Source organism: Poecilia latipinna, unplaced genomic scaffold (genome assembly GCF_001443285.1).
Source record: "Poecilia latipinna isolate Pla-1442-1.1 unplaced genomic scaffold, P_latipinna-1.0 Scaffold43, whole genome shotgun sequence".
Lineage (NCBI taxonomy): Eukaryota > Metazoa > Chordata > Actinopteri > Cyprinodontiformes > Poeciliidae > Poecilia > Poecilia latipinna.
This window is the reverse complement of record NW_015112659.1, coordinates 510,379-527,457: the sequence shown is the minus strand read 5'-3', so window position 1 is coordinate 527,457 and position 17,079 is coordinate 510,379. Positions and strand designations below refer to the sequence as shown.

Genomic DNA, 17,079 nt, shown 5'->3' with positions numbered 1-17,079 from the left:
AATGAATGCAGGCCTTAGAAAGTTGACTTGAATTGGCTCCGGTGAACAATGTGGACGGCATAGTTCAGGGAATGTTCAACAGCTGGCGGTTGGACGTGGATTAGAGGCACCTTAGGGGAACGGCAGCGGCGCTCGTGACGCCTTTTCAGGCAAAAATAAAACATTTAAATATGTGCTCATCTGAATATTCCTCAAAATGAAACTATAGCATTGTTTTTGCTTTATAACTTAGTGCATCTTTAATTTCAGTAAAATCATCCAGTAAAATGCCTGTTTGCGGAATATGATTGTTCTTTACAAGACAAGAGTTTTACCTTCACACATCATTTGCATTTAATCAATAAAACACTAAACAGACGGGCTAATAATGTACAGACAGAACATTAATAAATTATGCAACAGAAAAACAGTACTGCATGTTTCTTTATACAAGATGCAAAGCTTTGGAATAAAATTGAAACCAAACTGAAACCAAACCATATTGACTGGTAAAAATCTACATAATGAATGATTACATCTTTGCATTTTGTTTACACAGCTACAAACACACAAACTGTCAAAACAAAAAAGCAAACATTATCTTTTTATTATTATTATTATTATTATTTTCTAATTTTAAGAAAGCAGAGCATAACATTTCACATTAGGGATCCATTTCCTCTGAAATTTCTTTTAAACTATATTTCACCTCACTAAATTACACTACAAGAAATGAACTAACACCGTCAAGTAACAAATCCAAATTCATCTGTACAATTTTCCAAAACACAAATCTATAAGTAGGAGGATGTCTTGAACTCCTCTGGGATTTCGCTGTCCAGCTTACAGATCACCTTGTAAATGGCCTTTTTCCACGAGGAGTCTGAATCTTTGGTGGCAGAGATGGCGTTGTAAAACTCATGAAGGGTGATTTCAGCGACCTCCAGGAACCTGTCGGGAACCTAGAATACAAAACCAAAGCAGGTTAAATTATGAGTGGATCTCAGCGTTGAAGAAGCTTTTATGTAAAGCTTTGCTACAAAACGGACTCATATTTGTTTCTCCTAAATATGTGAAATGAGGACCTGTAGAGCATTTCTTCAAACACTCAAGCTGATGAAAGGGAGCTTTTCTCTTTGTTCTCTGAGCAGATACTACAAAAGCAACACAGCAATCATTAACCTTCAATTGTAAGTCTCTTTCATTATAAATTCTTATTTTCTTGAACCTAAAGTAACTACCATTAAGGTCTAAGAGTTCATGCTAAGCTTAAAGCAACAAAAGACAGCAATAAATAACCACTCTGACACACCTAAAAAAAAAAAAAAATCCAGGACAATGTACTGCCTTCAGGGTTTATTTAATTGATAGTCTCTGTGAATGTAACACAGCAGACTAAATGGCTGTTGTGACTCTGGAGGAGCTGCAGAGATTCACAGTGAAGATGGGTGAACATGTTGGCAGGATATATGCAAAAAAAAAAAAAAAAAAAGAAGAAGAGAAAAGTCAAATGACGTCTTGCCTCAAAAAGTGTATCAAACACAGCACACATGTGGATGAAGCTGCTCTTCTTACAACAAACTAAAACTGAACTCTTTGGCTGAGATGTAAAGGAAAATGAATGCAGTACATTTCTCTGAAAATACATTTCTCATGGTTAAACACTGTGGTTGCAGCATCATGCCATACAGATTATCCTCTTCTGCAAGGGCAGAGAACCTGGAGGGAGCTACATACAGGGGGATCCTTGAAGAAAAGCAGTTAAAATGTGAAAAAGGCTTGATAGTAGGGAAGATGTCACCAACAATATTAAAGGTACAAAATATTGATTAAGAGGGACTGAATGTATTTGCAAGTCACACTTTTCTCCAATTCTATTTGTAAAGAATGTTGAAAATGTATAAAGATCTAAGTGTGTGTATCCTGATTAAAGCATGGTTTGTGATGAGTGAAGCAAATCAAATATTGTGTTTGGTTATCATTGCAGAAGGACTACAACTACTACAACAGAATCCATTAAAGTTTAGATGCAAAGGATGATGGGAGAAAACCTCAACTCAGCACTTGTTTCCCATCCGTTTGTCAGTTCAGACAACAATTGTTTGCATAAGTTATTTTTCTTTCCCCTCATCTCCTGACACAAAAGCATCCCTGGGAAAGGAATGTCTTGGTCCCAAGGTAAAGAAAACGCTCCCATCCCTTTCCCACCACACAGCCTTCTCCCTCGGAATCCACAGCATCTTTCTCAGCATTCCGCATCAGTAGCAATCTCTGCCCCACTCAGGCGTGCGAGCCCTCTAATCCTGAGTTGTTTTAGCAGGATTTTGTGGCTTCCTCTTCCCACAGTTTGATAAAGCGTCACTCTGGAGTTTAGATAATGCCAATAAAGGCTGGCCAGCCACAGGTGCAGTGTGACACAAATAGGTCAGCAACACAGTCAAACATGTCCACAGACATGCGACCAATGCAATAAAGACTGATTTATGTTTATATTCCTTGAACCTTTTCACATGAACAAGCTAAAATTTATTGTTGAAATTTTAAGTTATAGACCAATATAAAGTTGGTCGGATTTGCTTCAGGCACCAGTAACCAATTGAAGTGGGAGGAATGGAATAAATATGTTTAAACATTTTTTTTAACTAATAAAACTCTGAAAAGTGTGGTTTGCCTTTGTATTCGGCTTTCTTTAATATAATACTGCTTAAAATCCATTGCAACTAACTGCCTTCAGGGATACCTGCAGGGATCTACAGCAAAACAGGACAGCTATTAGTGATGTAATCTACAATCTGACCTTAATGGAAGAGAAGAAGAAAGTTATTCTTGAAAGAAAAAAAAAAGCTTTCAGAAGCTGGAAACTAAATATGCAGCGAGAGTTATGGAGTGGTTTAGATCAATGCATGTTCATGAAGTAGAATCCAAGTTTGTTTTGAAATTTCAGTCCTTTTATGTGTAAAGATGGTAAAAAGATGCCCCAGAGGACTTGCAGCTGTCTTGCAGTAAAAAGTGGATATACATAAAATATTCATTGGGAAATGTAGCTCCGTGCCACACACTTCTAAATTTATTTGTGTATTTCTCCGTCCACTTGGTAATCATGCACTACATTGCATGTGTACATGTTTGGTCACATGTACTTCTTCACATGTTGCTTCTTCCAACCAATTTCTGTGCTTTAAGACCACACAGGGGATGGTGTTACAGAGATCCAGTGAAGTACCTCCCAGAGACAACACAGGGACAAATAAGACAAATAACCATGCTGACATAATCACACATATGTCCAGTGTAGAATCTTCAGCTAACCTAATTTTCATGTTTCAGGACTGTGAAAAGGACGTAAAAGCACCAAAGAAATTAAACATTCAAATGCAAAAGCCTCCAGATTTAACCTTAAAGCTTCACTCCAGAGGTGCTAACCACTATTTAAAATTTTGAAGAAGAAAAAAAAAAAACAATTGGACAACAAAACTTTCTTAAACAGCCATACACAAGAAACCACAACATATCTGTGTGATGACGGGTGAGTGGCACCTACGTGAAAATCGTTGGCTTTGTTGTAGTGCATGTTCAGCGCCCGGAAGAGCTCAGAGTCCCTGCTGACTGTAATATCTTTGACGTCGCGGACGCCTTCAGCGATGGCCTGGCGTGCAAACTTCTCCATCTGGATGTAGTAGAACTCCCTGAAGTTACTGAACCACTTGATCAGCTGAGAGGTGATGCAGCGATTGAACTGGGAAATTAAAAAAAATAAATAAAATTGGGGGGGTTAAGTAACAAATTAATTTACCTGCGCTTGCAACAAAAATTCTCGCACTAACAAGTCTGTGCAGTTGGAGTGTGGCACTCTGAAATTTAAAGCTGCAAAATAAATTGAAAATGTAGCTTATTTGTACAGATTAAATGTGTAAAACATTTTTCAAATTGTGCACGAAAGTCTTCAGCACAGGTTTGCACACTTATTAGATTCACCGTGGTTGGAGGACAACATGCCACCAAACAGTCAGTCACAGTGTAATATTAATTGCTCTGATCTTTTCCCACCAATGAATGAAACAACATCTGTCAGGGCTGTGTTTTTAAACTCAGTCTTGACATTAGTCTTGTTATTCTATCTCATCATCCAGAAAGACAAGAAAAAAAAACGCCTAAGGGCTGGGCAGGCATCAAAGACGCGTCTTCTGTCTGCTGTGGCGGATGAGAAAGCAGCAGCACATAAGGACAGAAGGAAGCTTCCCTCTCATTGACTCGGCTGATAGGATGGAATCAGACACTGGGATTATGTGCCCTTTTGTCCGGTGCCACTTCCCACCACTGGATTGCAAGCAAGGAGGAGACGTTCGCAGGGCTGCAGCACCAGCATCATCCCCCCCTTCTGACCCGAGGGTCAGCGCAGACTGAGGGGCAGGGGCCCGCGTCGGCTCAGAGATCCCAGAGATGAGATAGAATAGGTAATGGGAGAGATGGCTGGAAGATGTTTTTGAGGAGATTTGAAGGAGATGGTCCAGGTAAAATGAAGGAAGAAAAAAAAAACTCACTGAAGATGACAAAAAACTGAAAGAAAAAATCAAAAAGGTCTAAAAAAAAAAAAAAAACACAGGATGTTGTGTTTAGTACCACATTGCCGCCTCGTCGCATCTGCAAAGGTCTCTAATACCAACTCTGTGTTGACACTCAATAGCAATGCCTTGCCTAGAGAGTCCTTTGTCACTCCATTTGCTGACTGGAGAGGCTTTTTTTCCAAGAGAGAATGCCCCTGTATCTCCCTCTGCCCCCAGGACAAACTAGCAGATCAGCGGCTTTGTTATTTAAACCCTCTGCGCTTTTTGTCTCTCTCCTCCGACACACTGCTGATTATTTCTATCACAAATGCACGCTGACAGGTAGACACTGGAGGTTAAATAGCAGGACAACAATTCTGTACATCTACCTTTTTTTTCTACTGGTAAGCATTTTACCTTGACGTCGGGGAAGAAGGTTTTCAGCACATTGGAGCTCGGGTAGCGGGTGTAGAAGAACATGAGCTTCGCCTTCTTCAGATGACTCGGAGTGAGGCCCTCCTGGATGTTCAAGTCGGTGTTAAGGAAAACCCACAATTAAAGTCAACGACAGGACCCGGCGCAAAGTGATAGTGGGCCGGAGGATCGTGTTGCCTCCATCTTGGGCCAAATTGGATTTCGCTAAAGAACAGCTCGGCATTAACTTGGAAGTCAATAATGACCCTAACTTGCGCTTATTGGCAAAACAGAATTACAAATTAGATTAGGGATTTTTAATTAGAGAGCCAAGCACTTCATGCCTAGGAGTTAAGACAGCTTGTGTTGAAATGTTTTGAAAGGAGATACTGATTGTTAGATACAAGCAGGGAGGAGGATTTTAAGACAGCATATGTTGTTGGGGGGCTTTTTTATTAAATAAAGTGGCCAAAATGTCAGCATGCAGACCATACAGTGCCTCACAGAAAAGTATTTCTGTCTCTATGCTTTATTTTAACAAGATACAAAAAACAAGCTTCTGTCTTTTACATACAGTTTTTTTTTATGATTGATCGAGACAAAGCAGTGCATAATTTTGACATTTAACATTTGAACAAATAAAGAAACATGAAATTTGTATTGCTCATATGTGTTTATGATAACTAAAAATCTAATTTGGAAGTTATCTAAGCAATAAATAAAATAACTGATATCTAAGTCACCCAATTAGTTTGTTAGTCTAAATTAGTACAATTTAATTTCAGCATAAATCCAGATTTTCTACGAAGGCCTCTGAGGTTTGTTAGACAACATTAGAGAACAAACAGTGTCATGAAGCTCAAGACGGACAGGGATAAAGTTGTGGAGAAATAGAAGTAAGTTTAGGTTATAAAACAAATCTGAAGCCTTCAGTATCTGTTCAGGACATCAGTCAGAAATGGAAAGAGTTTGAATGGCCTAGTCAAAGTCCAGACCCAAATTCAAAAGATTTTCCGAGGCAAGACTTGAAAATTGATGACCTCAGATACTCTCCATTCAATCTGACTGAGCTGAAACTATTTTCTCATATTTACCCCAATAAAACCATTTTGCCTTAATCATGGCACGAGTTCAAGGGATATGAAATCTTTTACAAGGCACCATATTTGTCAAATCCCATCTTTACTTGTGTTATTTATTGAAGATAGACATGACCCATGAATACAGACTAAGGATTTTAAAAGTTACTGTTTTAAAGCTATGAATTTTTTTCTGTTATTGTGTTTTAAAATCTTTTTAAAGAGATGCCAGACTGAGTAACACAAAACAGAGTAAAAACAGCACTTTACCCCTGCAATCTCCAGCTGCACACTGCAGGTCAGCTGTCAGTAAGAATGCCATTGTCTGTTTTCTACACTTATAAAAAACTGAAATGATTAAAATTTAGAATTTTGTGGCCATAACACACTTGGGTAGTGATGTTGTGGACATTAAATGGAGCCAAATAAAACTCTTCTTGAGGCTACTCTGCTTTAATACCACAGCGTACAAGCTAACCAATCATATACAACCTGATTAAATAACCAGATAAAAAACAGATTGTTAGACTTGTCTTTGTGTTCAATAAAGAGCATTTTTTTAAAAAATAAGCTTATTCTGAACTTAATTTAGTAATAGGCAGTTGGAATATTTATGAAATGGCTGTTTTAAACAAAATTGATTAAATTATATATTTTTGTTTTAATCTTAACAATAATTTTGATGTTTATTCTATTATACTGTGGTAGTTGTTACTCAAAATTAGCATGATTGTCACAGATATATTAAAGGTGAGTGCCTAATTCAATGTAGTTAATTAAACAGTGCAAATAAAACATATGCAATTCTATCAGAAGTTCTTCTCCTGGAGGTGATTCTGACCATCTCCTATGTAGTTCACTGCCTTTAGGTCATAATATCTCTTATCGGGTCACAACACCTCACTTTTATAAGGGAACCATGCCTTTGAAATAAGGAAGTATGGATGAAAGATTTATGTGGCATTGTTCAAAGAGGAGCAGAGCTCTTTGCACTGTAAAGATAAAGTGAATCCTAAGAGGCACCACGCAATATACCTCTCTAAATCCTTGGCAATACGACCATAGACCAAACTCATCACCTCTGGGATTATATTGAAGAAAATGTATTTTATTTTTGAGGAGACTCTAAGAAATGTCTTTTCCTGTGAGCATGGAGTTTACGTAAATGGTCACGCAAGTAACACAGCAAAACAAGCATGTTCTTCTGGTCCACAACACTAACTCTGTTATTTTCTTCTCAATTTCCATCAAATGTATTCAACAACAAATGCTCAAGACAAGAGCTCAAGTGCAATGGTTGGGAAGCACTTGTGGTTTCCACCAGCACTCACATGTGACCTTTTAGATGCACCCCTATCACTCTGATGATGGAGAAATAGATCCTGCACCTTTTCAAGTCTGAGGAAAAAAAAACTGATGCTTCCTGAAACAGAGACTGAAGCTTTCTCTGCCTTTGAAAAATTGGCTTTTGTTCCCGGCAATTCTTATCAAAGCCTTGTATTCCTTTTTATTTGTCTTTCTCTAGACTTAAAGTCATTACTCTGCTCAGATTAAAGAAGATGCTATAATTTTCTGTGGGGTTAGCAAGATCAAAGGGAAAATTCTCCTTGAAGTTTGTTGCTGGAACTGCCCACGTTGAAGTGAACCTCGACCAGCAATTGTTCAAATGGATGCACTAAAAGAATAGAAAGCCTGGTCTAAATAAAGGGAAAATATTGTGCATATGGAATTTTCTAACGTATGTTTTCCTACGTGAACAGGTGGCATCAAGATCTCCAAACAGCAACCATGTAAAACAAAATATGTTGATGGAAAGCCAGGACGTTTGGTGAAATTATTTTTAAAAAAGTAGCTTTACAATTGTAACTGCAATATTTCACATAAAAAAACCAAACACATGACTATGTTTGTATTTTTTGCTGAATTTTTAAAAAGTGAAATAAGGTTCTACCTGGTGCCTGACAGAAACATTTATGCATCTTGAAAATTTGAACATTTCATCACAACACAAGGAAGGAGAGTTAATTATGGGTGAATAGCAAATTATTTTTTTAGAAATAGAAATTTAAAAAATGTAGTGTGCATTTATTTTCAAACCCTCTTAACAGCAATTCCTCACAATAAAAGTCAGTAGAACCAATGTTCTATAGAAGCCACCTAATTAATTCATATCCTCCAAATGATTACAATTAAATCTCAGATTAAATCCAGCTGTTACATGACGGTTTCACGGGTTTGTTGTGGAACATTAGTGAACAAACAGCATCATGACAACCAGCGAAAACAGCAGACAGGCCTAGGAGGACGTGGTGGAGAACTTTAAGCAGAGCTGGGTTATTAAAAAAAAAATCTAAAGCTTTGAACATCACACAGTGTTCACTTCATTCCATCATCTGAGACTAAAAAGTGTACGACACATCTGCAAAACATACGAAGACATGGCAGTGCACCAAACTGACAGGCTGAGCAAGAACAAAAGTGATCAAAGAAACCGCAAAAATTGATCAAAGAAGCAGTAAAGAGGACACTCTGGAGGAGCTGCAGGGATCCACAGCTCAGGTAAGGCAATCTATTGACAGCTCAACCATTAAATAAACTTATATAGTGCTTTTCCAGTCATTTTGACTACTCAAAGCACATTCATAAACGCTCACACATTTATGCACCAATATGCAGATTGATAGTCAACTTTCGGCTAAGTGCCTTAGCCAGGGGCACATCAAACTTACAACCTTCTGATTACAGGGCTGTAACCACTGAGTCACCCCAGTGGGTTGTCTCTAATCCAACTTTATGGCAGAGTATCATTATTGAAACTATTGTTGAAAGCAAACAGTAAGACATCCGGTCCAATCCTAAATCCAATTAACTTGAATCTGCTGCTAACAGATACTCTAAACTGATTTGACAGAGTTTGAGCTCTAACAAATAAGAAAAAGTGTAAATCTTACTTTTTCTTCATGGAGAACTCGTGTCTCTATGAAACCCAAAGTCATGGAGACAAAAGTTAAAAGAAGGTCCAGCAAGTATTGACTCAGACGGGTTGTATATGAATCAATGCAACAGTTTGCAGTTATCTATTTTTTTCTAATTTAAAATCTATCTTTTACTTTCATTTTAGACAGTGATTTTTAAAGTGTATGTTACAAAAAGTCCCGTTCAATATTTTTGAAAATTGTGGTTGTGTGAGGAAATGTAAAAAGGTTCAACGGGTGTGAATACTTTTGCAAGGCACTGTAAATTAAGAAACTTAAAGCTGCTCTAGCTCAATCTTCTGGAAACAAAGGATATATTGAGAGACATGTAGGGGTTTCGTTCAGCCAGGCTCTGCAGTTCGCCGCTCTCCATCTTGACATGGGGCAGACAAAGACCATCAACTCCCACCGCTCCCATGGAGGAGGGGCGATGGTGGTGGCCGAAGTGACTGGATGTCACCTTGGATCTCATGGCGACCGCGTCCCAGGACAGGTCCACCGAGTCCGGGGAGGTCCTGTCCATTGAAGGGGGCATGCAGGGGAGTGCGCCAAAGTTGGAGTGGGGCCCGTACTTGAGGAGGTGCTCCAGGATGTGGCTCTCGTGGAGAGGGGGGGTGTAGCCGAACTGGAAAGGCGTTTGATGAACGGCGTACGGCCTTTTCACCGTTGGAGTGACGGCGCTCACTTGGGTCACTGGGGGCTTACGGACAACTAGTGAAAGTGCTTCTGTCTGGTCCTGTGAGGTTTGAGCCTCCGAGCTCTCGCAGAGCTCTGACGATCTGGATTTTGACATCTCTTCGGCTTGTGAGTGATCAGGGGCCAAGCTCTTCCTGTCTGCACCCAGGCTGATCTGCATCTCTGGTGTAGAGCACACACGCTGCTGGGGGGATATGTCCATGTCTGTGGAGGAGGACACCTTCTTGAAAACCCTGTCGATGCAATCATTAACTGCTTTGGAGAGCTCCTGCTTCAAGGTTTCCTGAAGGTTCTGACTTTCTCTCTGGTGCATCAGGTAACTATCTGCTTTGATTCTGTCATTACAGTTTGCCGTTGATGTACTGTTGTTTGTCTCCAAATGCTCTTCGGGGCTTATGTAGCATGCGTCTGTGCTATTTCCTATGATGTCATGCTCAGAAACAGCTCCTGCGGCTTCTCTCACAACAAATTCTGCATCTTCTTGGCTGTAGACTTGCAGAAACTTTTCCTGGAGTTGACGCAGAAGCCTTTGCATGCTGTGCAGCTGCTCTTTCAGCTTGTGGCATTCCTCTTCCTTGGTGTTGCAGTTATCATTGCAGCTGCTTCCAGGCTTTCTGTTCATCTGCCATCCCATGGTACTGTGCTCCTGATGCTGAGGCAACCTTTGCTTACGTTTGTTCTCCCTGCACGATTCTCTGGCCTCCCTCATTTCTCGGGCGTCTGTGTCGCACCGCTCCCCATCACAATGCTGCCTGCTGTTGGGAGAGCCAGCCATGACTCTAATAATGTTCTCCACTCTAGCTCTCTTGGCTTTCAGGTGATCAGGCAAAGGGTGATCTCCTTCTGGGCTGACTCCTGTGGAGACATGATCACTCGGGGAAACGGCCTCGACTGTGCTGTCCTTCGAGGAGACACTGCTCTCGTCCTCTTGGCCAGAGTCAGCAGCAGCCACAGAATTAGAGAGGTAAAAATGGTTGTCATCTATTGCCCTTTTGTTATGAATCGTCTTCCTGAGGAGCTGAGAGATGATGGATCCGTTTGAGTAGGCGGCCAGCGGATCTTCGTGCATGTTTCTACGGAAGCAGGGCAAAATTACCTCAGGTTTGTCGTCCTCTAGGCAGCTTTCACTGGAGCTGTGCATGGTCTGGTCAGGAAGACTGAGGTTCATGTCCGCTGCCGATCGTCACACTGCAAATGTCAGAATTTGAATGGACAAGACACCAATTTTAAGATAAAAATAATTGAAAAATGGGTTGCATTAACAAAAACATTTTTCACATCATATACATACATTTTTATCGTCTTTCACACCTTTGTCATTTTTATATTCCCTTACCCCACTTTGTAATTCAAAAACTCTCCACAGCCTTTAAATATAAAATTATCTACATGCATTGTATTTTTGTACGGCAGGCTCATTCATCTTTGTGCAACATGCAATCTGAAAGAGTGTGTAAAACATTTTACATTTCTTCAATTTAGCAAAGAAAAGTAAGAAATTACTAAATACCTTAAATGAAGGAATGTTAGAAATTTTTCATTCTCAGTTTGTTATAGTGGTTTACAGAAAGAAGCAAAGAAAGGCTCTCACGAGAGCCGAAGACCACACATTCAACACAGCAGCAAGAAGTATCTAAATCATGAGATATAAATGAATTTACTTATTCGTTTATTAAAGGGAAATCCAGATTGATTGGGGTTTTTTTAAAGAAAGTTGTGATAAAAAGCTCTATGTTCATATAACAAATAAATATGGAAACTTTTTTAATGGTAATAGGGGAAAAAAATTCTAAATTATTTTGAAACATCAATGTCGGAACTTATAATAAATTACATTGTATCTTATTTTTAGTGGATTCAACTGAAAGATGCTATTTATTTTATTGATTGCCCCCCAAAAATAGCAATATTGAACTATAAATTAAGATATCTCCTTTTATTTAGACTAATGTAAGAAAATCAGCCTGTCTTGCTAACAGCAGTGAACAAAATGTGATTTAATCAAGTTTTAGAGATAGGTGTTACTGTTATTATTCCTATTATTAATATTAATATTATTATTACTTGTAGGAGCAGAAGCAACAGGAAAATGATTATAATATAATACAATATTGGAATTAATTTTAATTGAAGATTAGGTGTAGTAAAAGTATTGTTATTTGTTGACATCAGACGACTAAAAATACTAATGTGTACAAAGATTTTAATTCAAGTTCAGCTGCAGAAAATTTGAAACGTTTCAATGAAAAATACGCAAAAATCTGTCAAGAAAATTCAAATGACTGATAAAAAAAAAGTGATTTCAAATGGACAGCAAAACTAAATTCATAAGTTAAAAAAAAGTAAGCACATCAATGAATTAAGCATCTTATAAACTAGTGGCAACATTTTCAGTACAAATAACATATAACAACGATAGTATTAAAAAGCACGGAATTACAAGAAGCGAAGAGAGTTGCATGCATTCACTTTACCATACTTATTCGTGTGTACAGCCTAACCGGGGTTGGTTCACAGCGGCGCTGATGGGACCTTACCTGTTGCGCTGGGACGTGCTGCCGAGCTGACGGCCTGCGCAGACTGCGAGTTGGCTGCGGGGAGTGCGGCGGAGTCGATGCATCAAAGCCGGGGCGTGGCCATGCAGACACAGGGAGGTGGTCTGAGGGTCGCATCAAGATACTCCTGCACCTGAGATATATGACAGGGGTTGTTTTAGAAATGATGACGGACTGAGATCTGATGACAAACTTCAAATAAATGAGTCGATGTGCACAAACTTATTAAATATCCTCCGTTAATATTTAAAAGTCATTTGAAAGAGACTCAAATAGAGTCATGGCTGTAAAATACAATATAGGTCACTTTGTATTATTATTATTTTTTAAATATGTAAGTAAAGAAAACAATACTTGAAAAATAAATGTAAACAATATTGAAGTTGTGTATTCACTGTTAGACAGGAAAGATGAATTAGAAAAGCAGGTATTCTAAATGAAACATGCCGCTTTCTCTTTTCTTTTAGCATAAAATAATTTCACAATCAATTCATCAAACCAAACAGTTTTAAAAAAGTATTTTGCTGTTTAAGTCAACTGTACTGTGAAAAATCATCTTTACACTCTGGACTTTAATATACTTTGCACTTAAAAAAGAGTAAGAGTCAGTAAGAGTCAATATAATCCAATTCATAATTTGTGGCAAGTCTGAAAAATGTATGTTCACAGATGCTCTGAATCTGAGCAACAACTTTTCTTGTTTTTATTAAATTCATACTCTATATGTGTAAAGCTATAAGATATAGCCTGAAAAGACTTATGTGTAATCATTCACAATTAAGCAGTGCTTTATGTTAATCTAATCCATAAAATCTATTTTTTAAAGTCTGTAGCAGTATGTTGCAAATTTGAGAGAGAGAAAAAAAAAAGCTAAACGGGAGGTAACACAATTAATTGTACCACTCATGGTGGTAACATACTCCACTACTTTAGTTCTAATTTGTTGTTTTTGTAGACTTCTGTTCATAATTTTTGTCTCTGGAGTAGCTAGAAGTAGCTCTGTCATGCAACTAGAAGGATTTTTGCATTACTCTTTTACTTTTGGACAGTTGTAATAATGCTTAAGCTTGGCAACAAGACAGTTGTAATAATGCTTAAGCTTGGCAACAAGACAGTTGTAATAATGCTTAAGCTTGGCAACAAGATATTGTAACTGTGATTACCCAATTAGCACCTCAAAAGCTCAAATAATGCCTGAAATAGGACACATTGAAGGCATCCATGAAGGAGGCTTCATGGATGCCCAGCAGGACTGAAGAGACTCTTCTGTTGTTCATAGCGAGCAAAGATCATCTCTTCTACTCCAGCCTCTCCCTGCCGGGCAATCATACAGCCAAAGGGATGGCAAAACCAAATGAGGTGTCTAGGAGTGATTGTCTATAGCTGATTGTATTAAGAACATGTTACTGTGGAATACTGTTTCTGCTATTGTCTGATATGGAGCTGTTAGCATGTCATGTCACCAAGTCTTCAGTCAGAGGCCTCTTGTTGTCAGACTGACTGCTACTGCAGATATTGCCCACTGAATCACCATCAACAACTCTTTGAAGCTACTTGGATGATATGCGTCATGACAACATTTAATAATTCTTGGGGACATAAATAAAAAAGTATTTTCCGTTTCAATTTAAATTCAATACTTGTGAAACGCAATGAAGCAGTGACATGTACAATTTTATAATGTTACTTAACAATAGGCTAATCATTATTTATTTATTTTTCAATCAGCTAATAATATTTTACAGATTACTAGCTGATTATTATTTATAGGTATTAAACATAATTTAGTTTGGAAATGGACAGCTTTACGCCCTGTCCCCCTTCCGCCTGAGAACTTGGTTTATCCCATGCAGCTTCCTCGACTCTTGCCCGCGCCCAGTCTGTCTTATCGGTGTGACCGGAGTTCCTCTTCCGCTGACAGCCTGCTGTCACACAGCTACCATGTTATCCCATTCCCGGTGTCTCACCAGGAATTTCGGCCGCTCCCTCTCTGCCATCCGCCAGGTAGGTACAAAATTTACCAACTTTGGTCGCTGCTTAGCTCTACTTGCTTGTGGCTGCGGAAAAACCGCAGCTTCTGTACGCTCAGCTCTATCCGTGCTAGCATTAGCATTAGCTTCCCCCGCTTTAGGCCACGGCTAGGCCGGAACATTGCGAGCCAAGGACAGGGTGACACTTGTCAGCACAAACCAATACTGCAAACCTCATTGATATGTGGATATCAACACTGGAGATGTTTGACTTGGATATTTAATGTTCATATGAGGTAGTTTTGTTATATTCTCGCATCCTTGTGGAACATGCTAGCTATCCAAAGCTAAAAAGTACTCTATTGTTGGCTAATGCACTTAGCTGTCATTAGGCTGAGGTCATATTGTGAATGAACGCAAATTTTTTGAGTATTTGGGCAATTTTCCAACTAATGTGTAAGTGTGACCGGCGACATTGTAAACTCGTCGGTTTCAGTTCAGGCTTATTGCCGGTGTGTTTATAGTTTCACACTTAGGATTCCGTGCAGTTGTTCGAACTTAAACTTTCTTTTGCACTTATTGATAAGGTCTCCATATTAAACTTACATTTAATATGAAACAACTTAGAAAAACCTATTACATAGTAATAATATCGATTGTGTCAAAGGTCAAAGTTAACCTGCAAAAGTGACTTTTGACCCGCAGCACCTCACTAATATCCTGTCTTGCACTGTAGTCCCCAGTCTTCTGAGGAAGATTTCTGAATGCAATCAGTTTTGCACATTTGTATATGTTTTTAAAGCTGTGGCATGCAGACATAGTATTGATCACATGTACAAGTTTCAGGTATTTTGACTAGATTGTATGTTTTTTGCAGGGAAACAATGTGTTAGCTCGTCGGGCCACTGCAGGTATGCTTTGTTATTGCTTGTACCATAGGCTGACCACATACATGCAAGATGTTGTTTACATGGCTTTTCTATTTATTTTCAGTTCTATCAGCTTGCCATCCTATATCTGTAAACAACAATGTGTAAGTACATACTCTCTCTATAATAGGGATGTACTGTCAAAGTCATGAACATGTTTGATATGGCAGATATGCCTTGGAGGGGGCCATATTTCATTGAGTAATATTTGGCTGCGAACCATGCTGTCCTAAATCTATTTTTATGTCAGACTGACAAATAATCATTCAGTAGTGACTCTCAATTTATAAACTAATTTAAAGATTAATGATATTCTATTTAAATGAGAACTGTAGAGTTGTGCCTACACTCATTCTTATTTTTCTTTCTCATCAGACCATATAATCCCCGTTCCAGTGTCTTCCAAATCCAGTACTTCAGGACTTCTGCAGCTTACAGTATGCAATCTGTTTGTCCACCAGTTTTAAACTTATCTGAACATAAAATGCAATGGTTGATGTCTGAAGATAATCCTTTTCCTTTTGACTTTACTCCTTAGGAGATGAAGTTATCACAGTCAAGACTCCTGCATTTGCAGAATCTGTCACAGAGGGGGATGTAAGGTGGGAGAAAGGTAACACCTCTGAGAAGACTATTTTACTCGCTTTTCAGAGGTTATCGGACGCTAATGCAAAGTTATGTGTTCCACAGCTGTTGGAGACTCTGTCTCTGAGGATGAGGTGGTGTGCGAAATCGAAACAGATAAGGTAAGTTTCAAGTAAATAAATTTACTTTTGATTCTTTGCGATTTCTGTTCAGGTCATGTTATAAATCTGCAAATTTGTGCTTAACTTTATAAGTTCTGTTTCGTAGGTGTAATGAACTGCTGAGCAAACTTATTGACACTCAAGAATCATTGCATCAATTTGGTAGCAACCAAATCAGGGCTTCTATTAGCATTTTTGTCTCGCAAAACCTCAAAAAGAATTGTATTTTACTTTTATAAAAACAAAATCTTGAGCATTTGTTTCATACCATTTAACATATTAAACAATTTAAGGACTCTAAAATACATGTAGAGTGATAAATAAAACAAGAGAAAATCATATAAAGCTGCACTTTTGTTATTTATAAATTGCAGGGAAAAAAAGTTTGAGTGTCAAATACAAAATGACCAAAAATATTTTTTTCTGTTGCACGCTTTATTTAAAATATGATGGATACTGTAATATATCCCCCCAAAAAATCATATCAATATGCATTTATTTATGGACTATTAGTGGATTTTTGTTCTTGGTTTTTGTTTTAATTTTTGAGTATATGTCATCCTTTCAGACATCAGTGCAGGTCCCCTCTCCTGCTGCAGGAGTGATACAGGAGCTTTTGGTCCCAGATGGGGGAAAGGTCGAAGGAGGAACACCACTTTTCAAGCTTAAAAAAGGAGGTATGGAAATCCAGGCTTATCAAGAGTCTCTGATCCTACAAAAAGAATTATAAATCGAATTTCACTTTTAGAATATAAAAACATCTGTTTTTATACCTGTTCTTGGATTACATTTTAAATTTCAGCTCTGAAGAAAATAATTAAGTATTTTTTTGGGAAATATCAGTTATTTTATCCAGCACTAGCCTCTTTGTCATGCAAGATTATGTGTTTAATAAACGGGATGGGATAAAACCTGCGTCACCATTAGATATTCATAGTATGTTGGTCTATAAAAATACCACGCTGTCATATTACCTCAGAAATTTAAATTGGCTATACGTAACATGATTTAATAGCTTTCCTTGTTTTGCAATTGGAAATATTTTCAGAACACCTCATGTGTTTCTTGTAAGAGATAAAAAGTTTAGTAGTAGAGGTGTGCCGATCGGCCACCGATCATAATCGGCCGATTTCCGTGATAAAGTGTATGATCAGTGATCGCCGATCACGGTCTCTTGTTGCCGATCACACAA

The 17,079-nt window shown here is 38.3% G+C and overlaps 2 protein-coding genes across 3 annotated transcripts in view; one reads left to right on the top strand and one right to left on the bottom strand.

The window, feature by feature from the left end:
• Positions 1-220: 220 nt before the first annotated feature.
• Positions 221-12,316, bottom strand: prox2 (prospero homeobox 2). Of its 2 annotated transcripts, XM_015049113.1 has the most exons (6): positions 12,225-12,316; positions 10,784-10,875; positions 9,308-10,705; positions 4,941-5,048; positions 3,521-3,715; positions 221-941 (listed from the first exon to the last, which is right to left on the bottom strand). In XM_015049113.1, exons 2-6 carry the CDS (start codon positions 10,853-10,855, stop codon positions 774-776), a joined length of 1,941 nt encoding a protein of 646 aa, XP_014904599.1. In that variant the 5' UTR covers positions 10,856-10,875; positions 12,225-12,316; the 3' UTR covers positions 221-773. The 2 variants fall into 2 exon arrangements, with proteins under 2 accessions (XP_014904599.1, XP_014904591.1); XM_015049105.1 differs by having other exon boundaries at positions 9,308-10,875.
• Positions 12,317-14,114: 1,798 nt separating this feature from the next.
• dlst (dihydrolipoamide S-succinyltransferase) overlaps positions 14,115-17,079 on the top strand; it is a 19,497-nt gene continuing 16,532 nt past the window's right edge. The window contains exons 1-7 of the mRNA XM_015049095.1: positions 14,115-14,246; positions 15,090-15,123; positions 15,206-15,245; positions 15,517-15,578; positions 15,680-15,754; positions 15,832-15,887; positions 16,456-16,564. Coding sequence (XP_014904581.1) covers positions 14,184-14,246; positions 15,090-15,123; positions 15,206-15,245; positions 15,517-15,578; positions 15,680-15,754; positions 15,832-15,887; positions 16,456-16,564 — 439 coding nt within the window. The 5' untranslated portion in view covers positions 14,115-14,183. The remainder of the gene's footprint in view (positions 14,247-15,089; positions 15,124-15,205; positions 15,246-15,516; positions 15,579-15,679; positions 15,755-15,831; positions 15,888-16,455; positions 16,565-17,079) is intronic.

What these genes read in the sequence shown, in the direction of transcription:
- prox2 (XM_015049105.1), bottom strand. Translation starts at nt 10,855, where the DNA reads ATGAACCTCAGTCTTCCTGACCAGACCATGCACAGCTCCAGTGAAAGC. An exon ending in ACCCCTACATGTCTCTCAAT is followed by an intron (nt 5,049 to 9,307) that starts ATATCCTTTGTT and finishes ACCGACTTGAAC; the next exon opens with ATCCAGGAGGGCCTCACTCC. An exon ending in CCTTCTTCCCCGACGTCAAG is followed by an intron (nt 3,716 to 4,940) that starts GTAAAATGCTTA and finishes TTAATTTCCCAG; the next exon opens with TTCAATCGCTGCATCACCTC.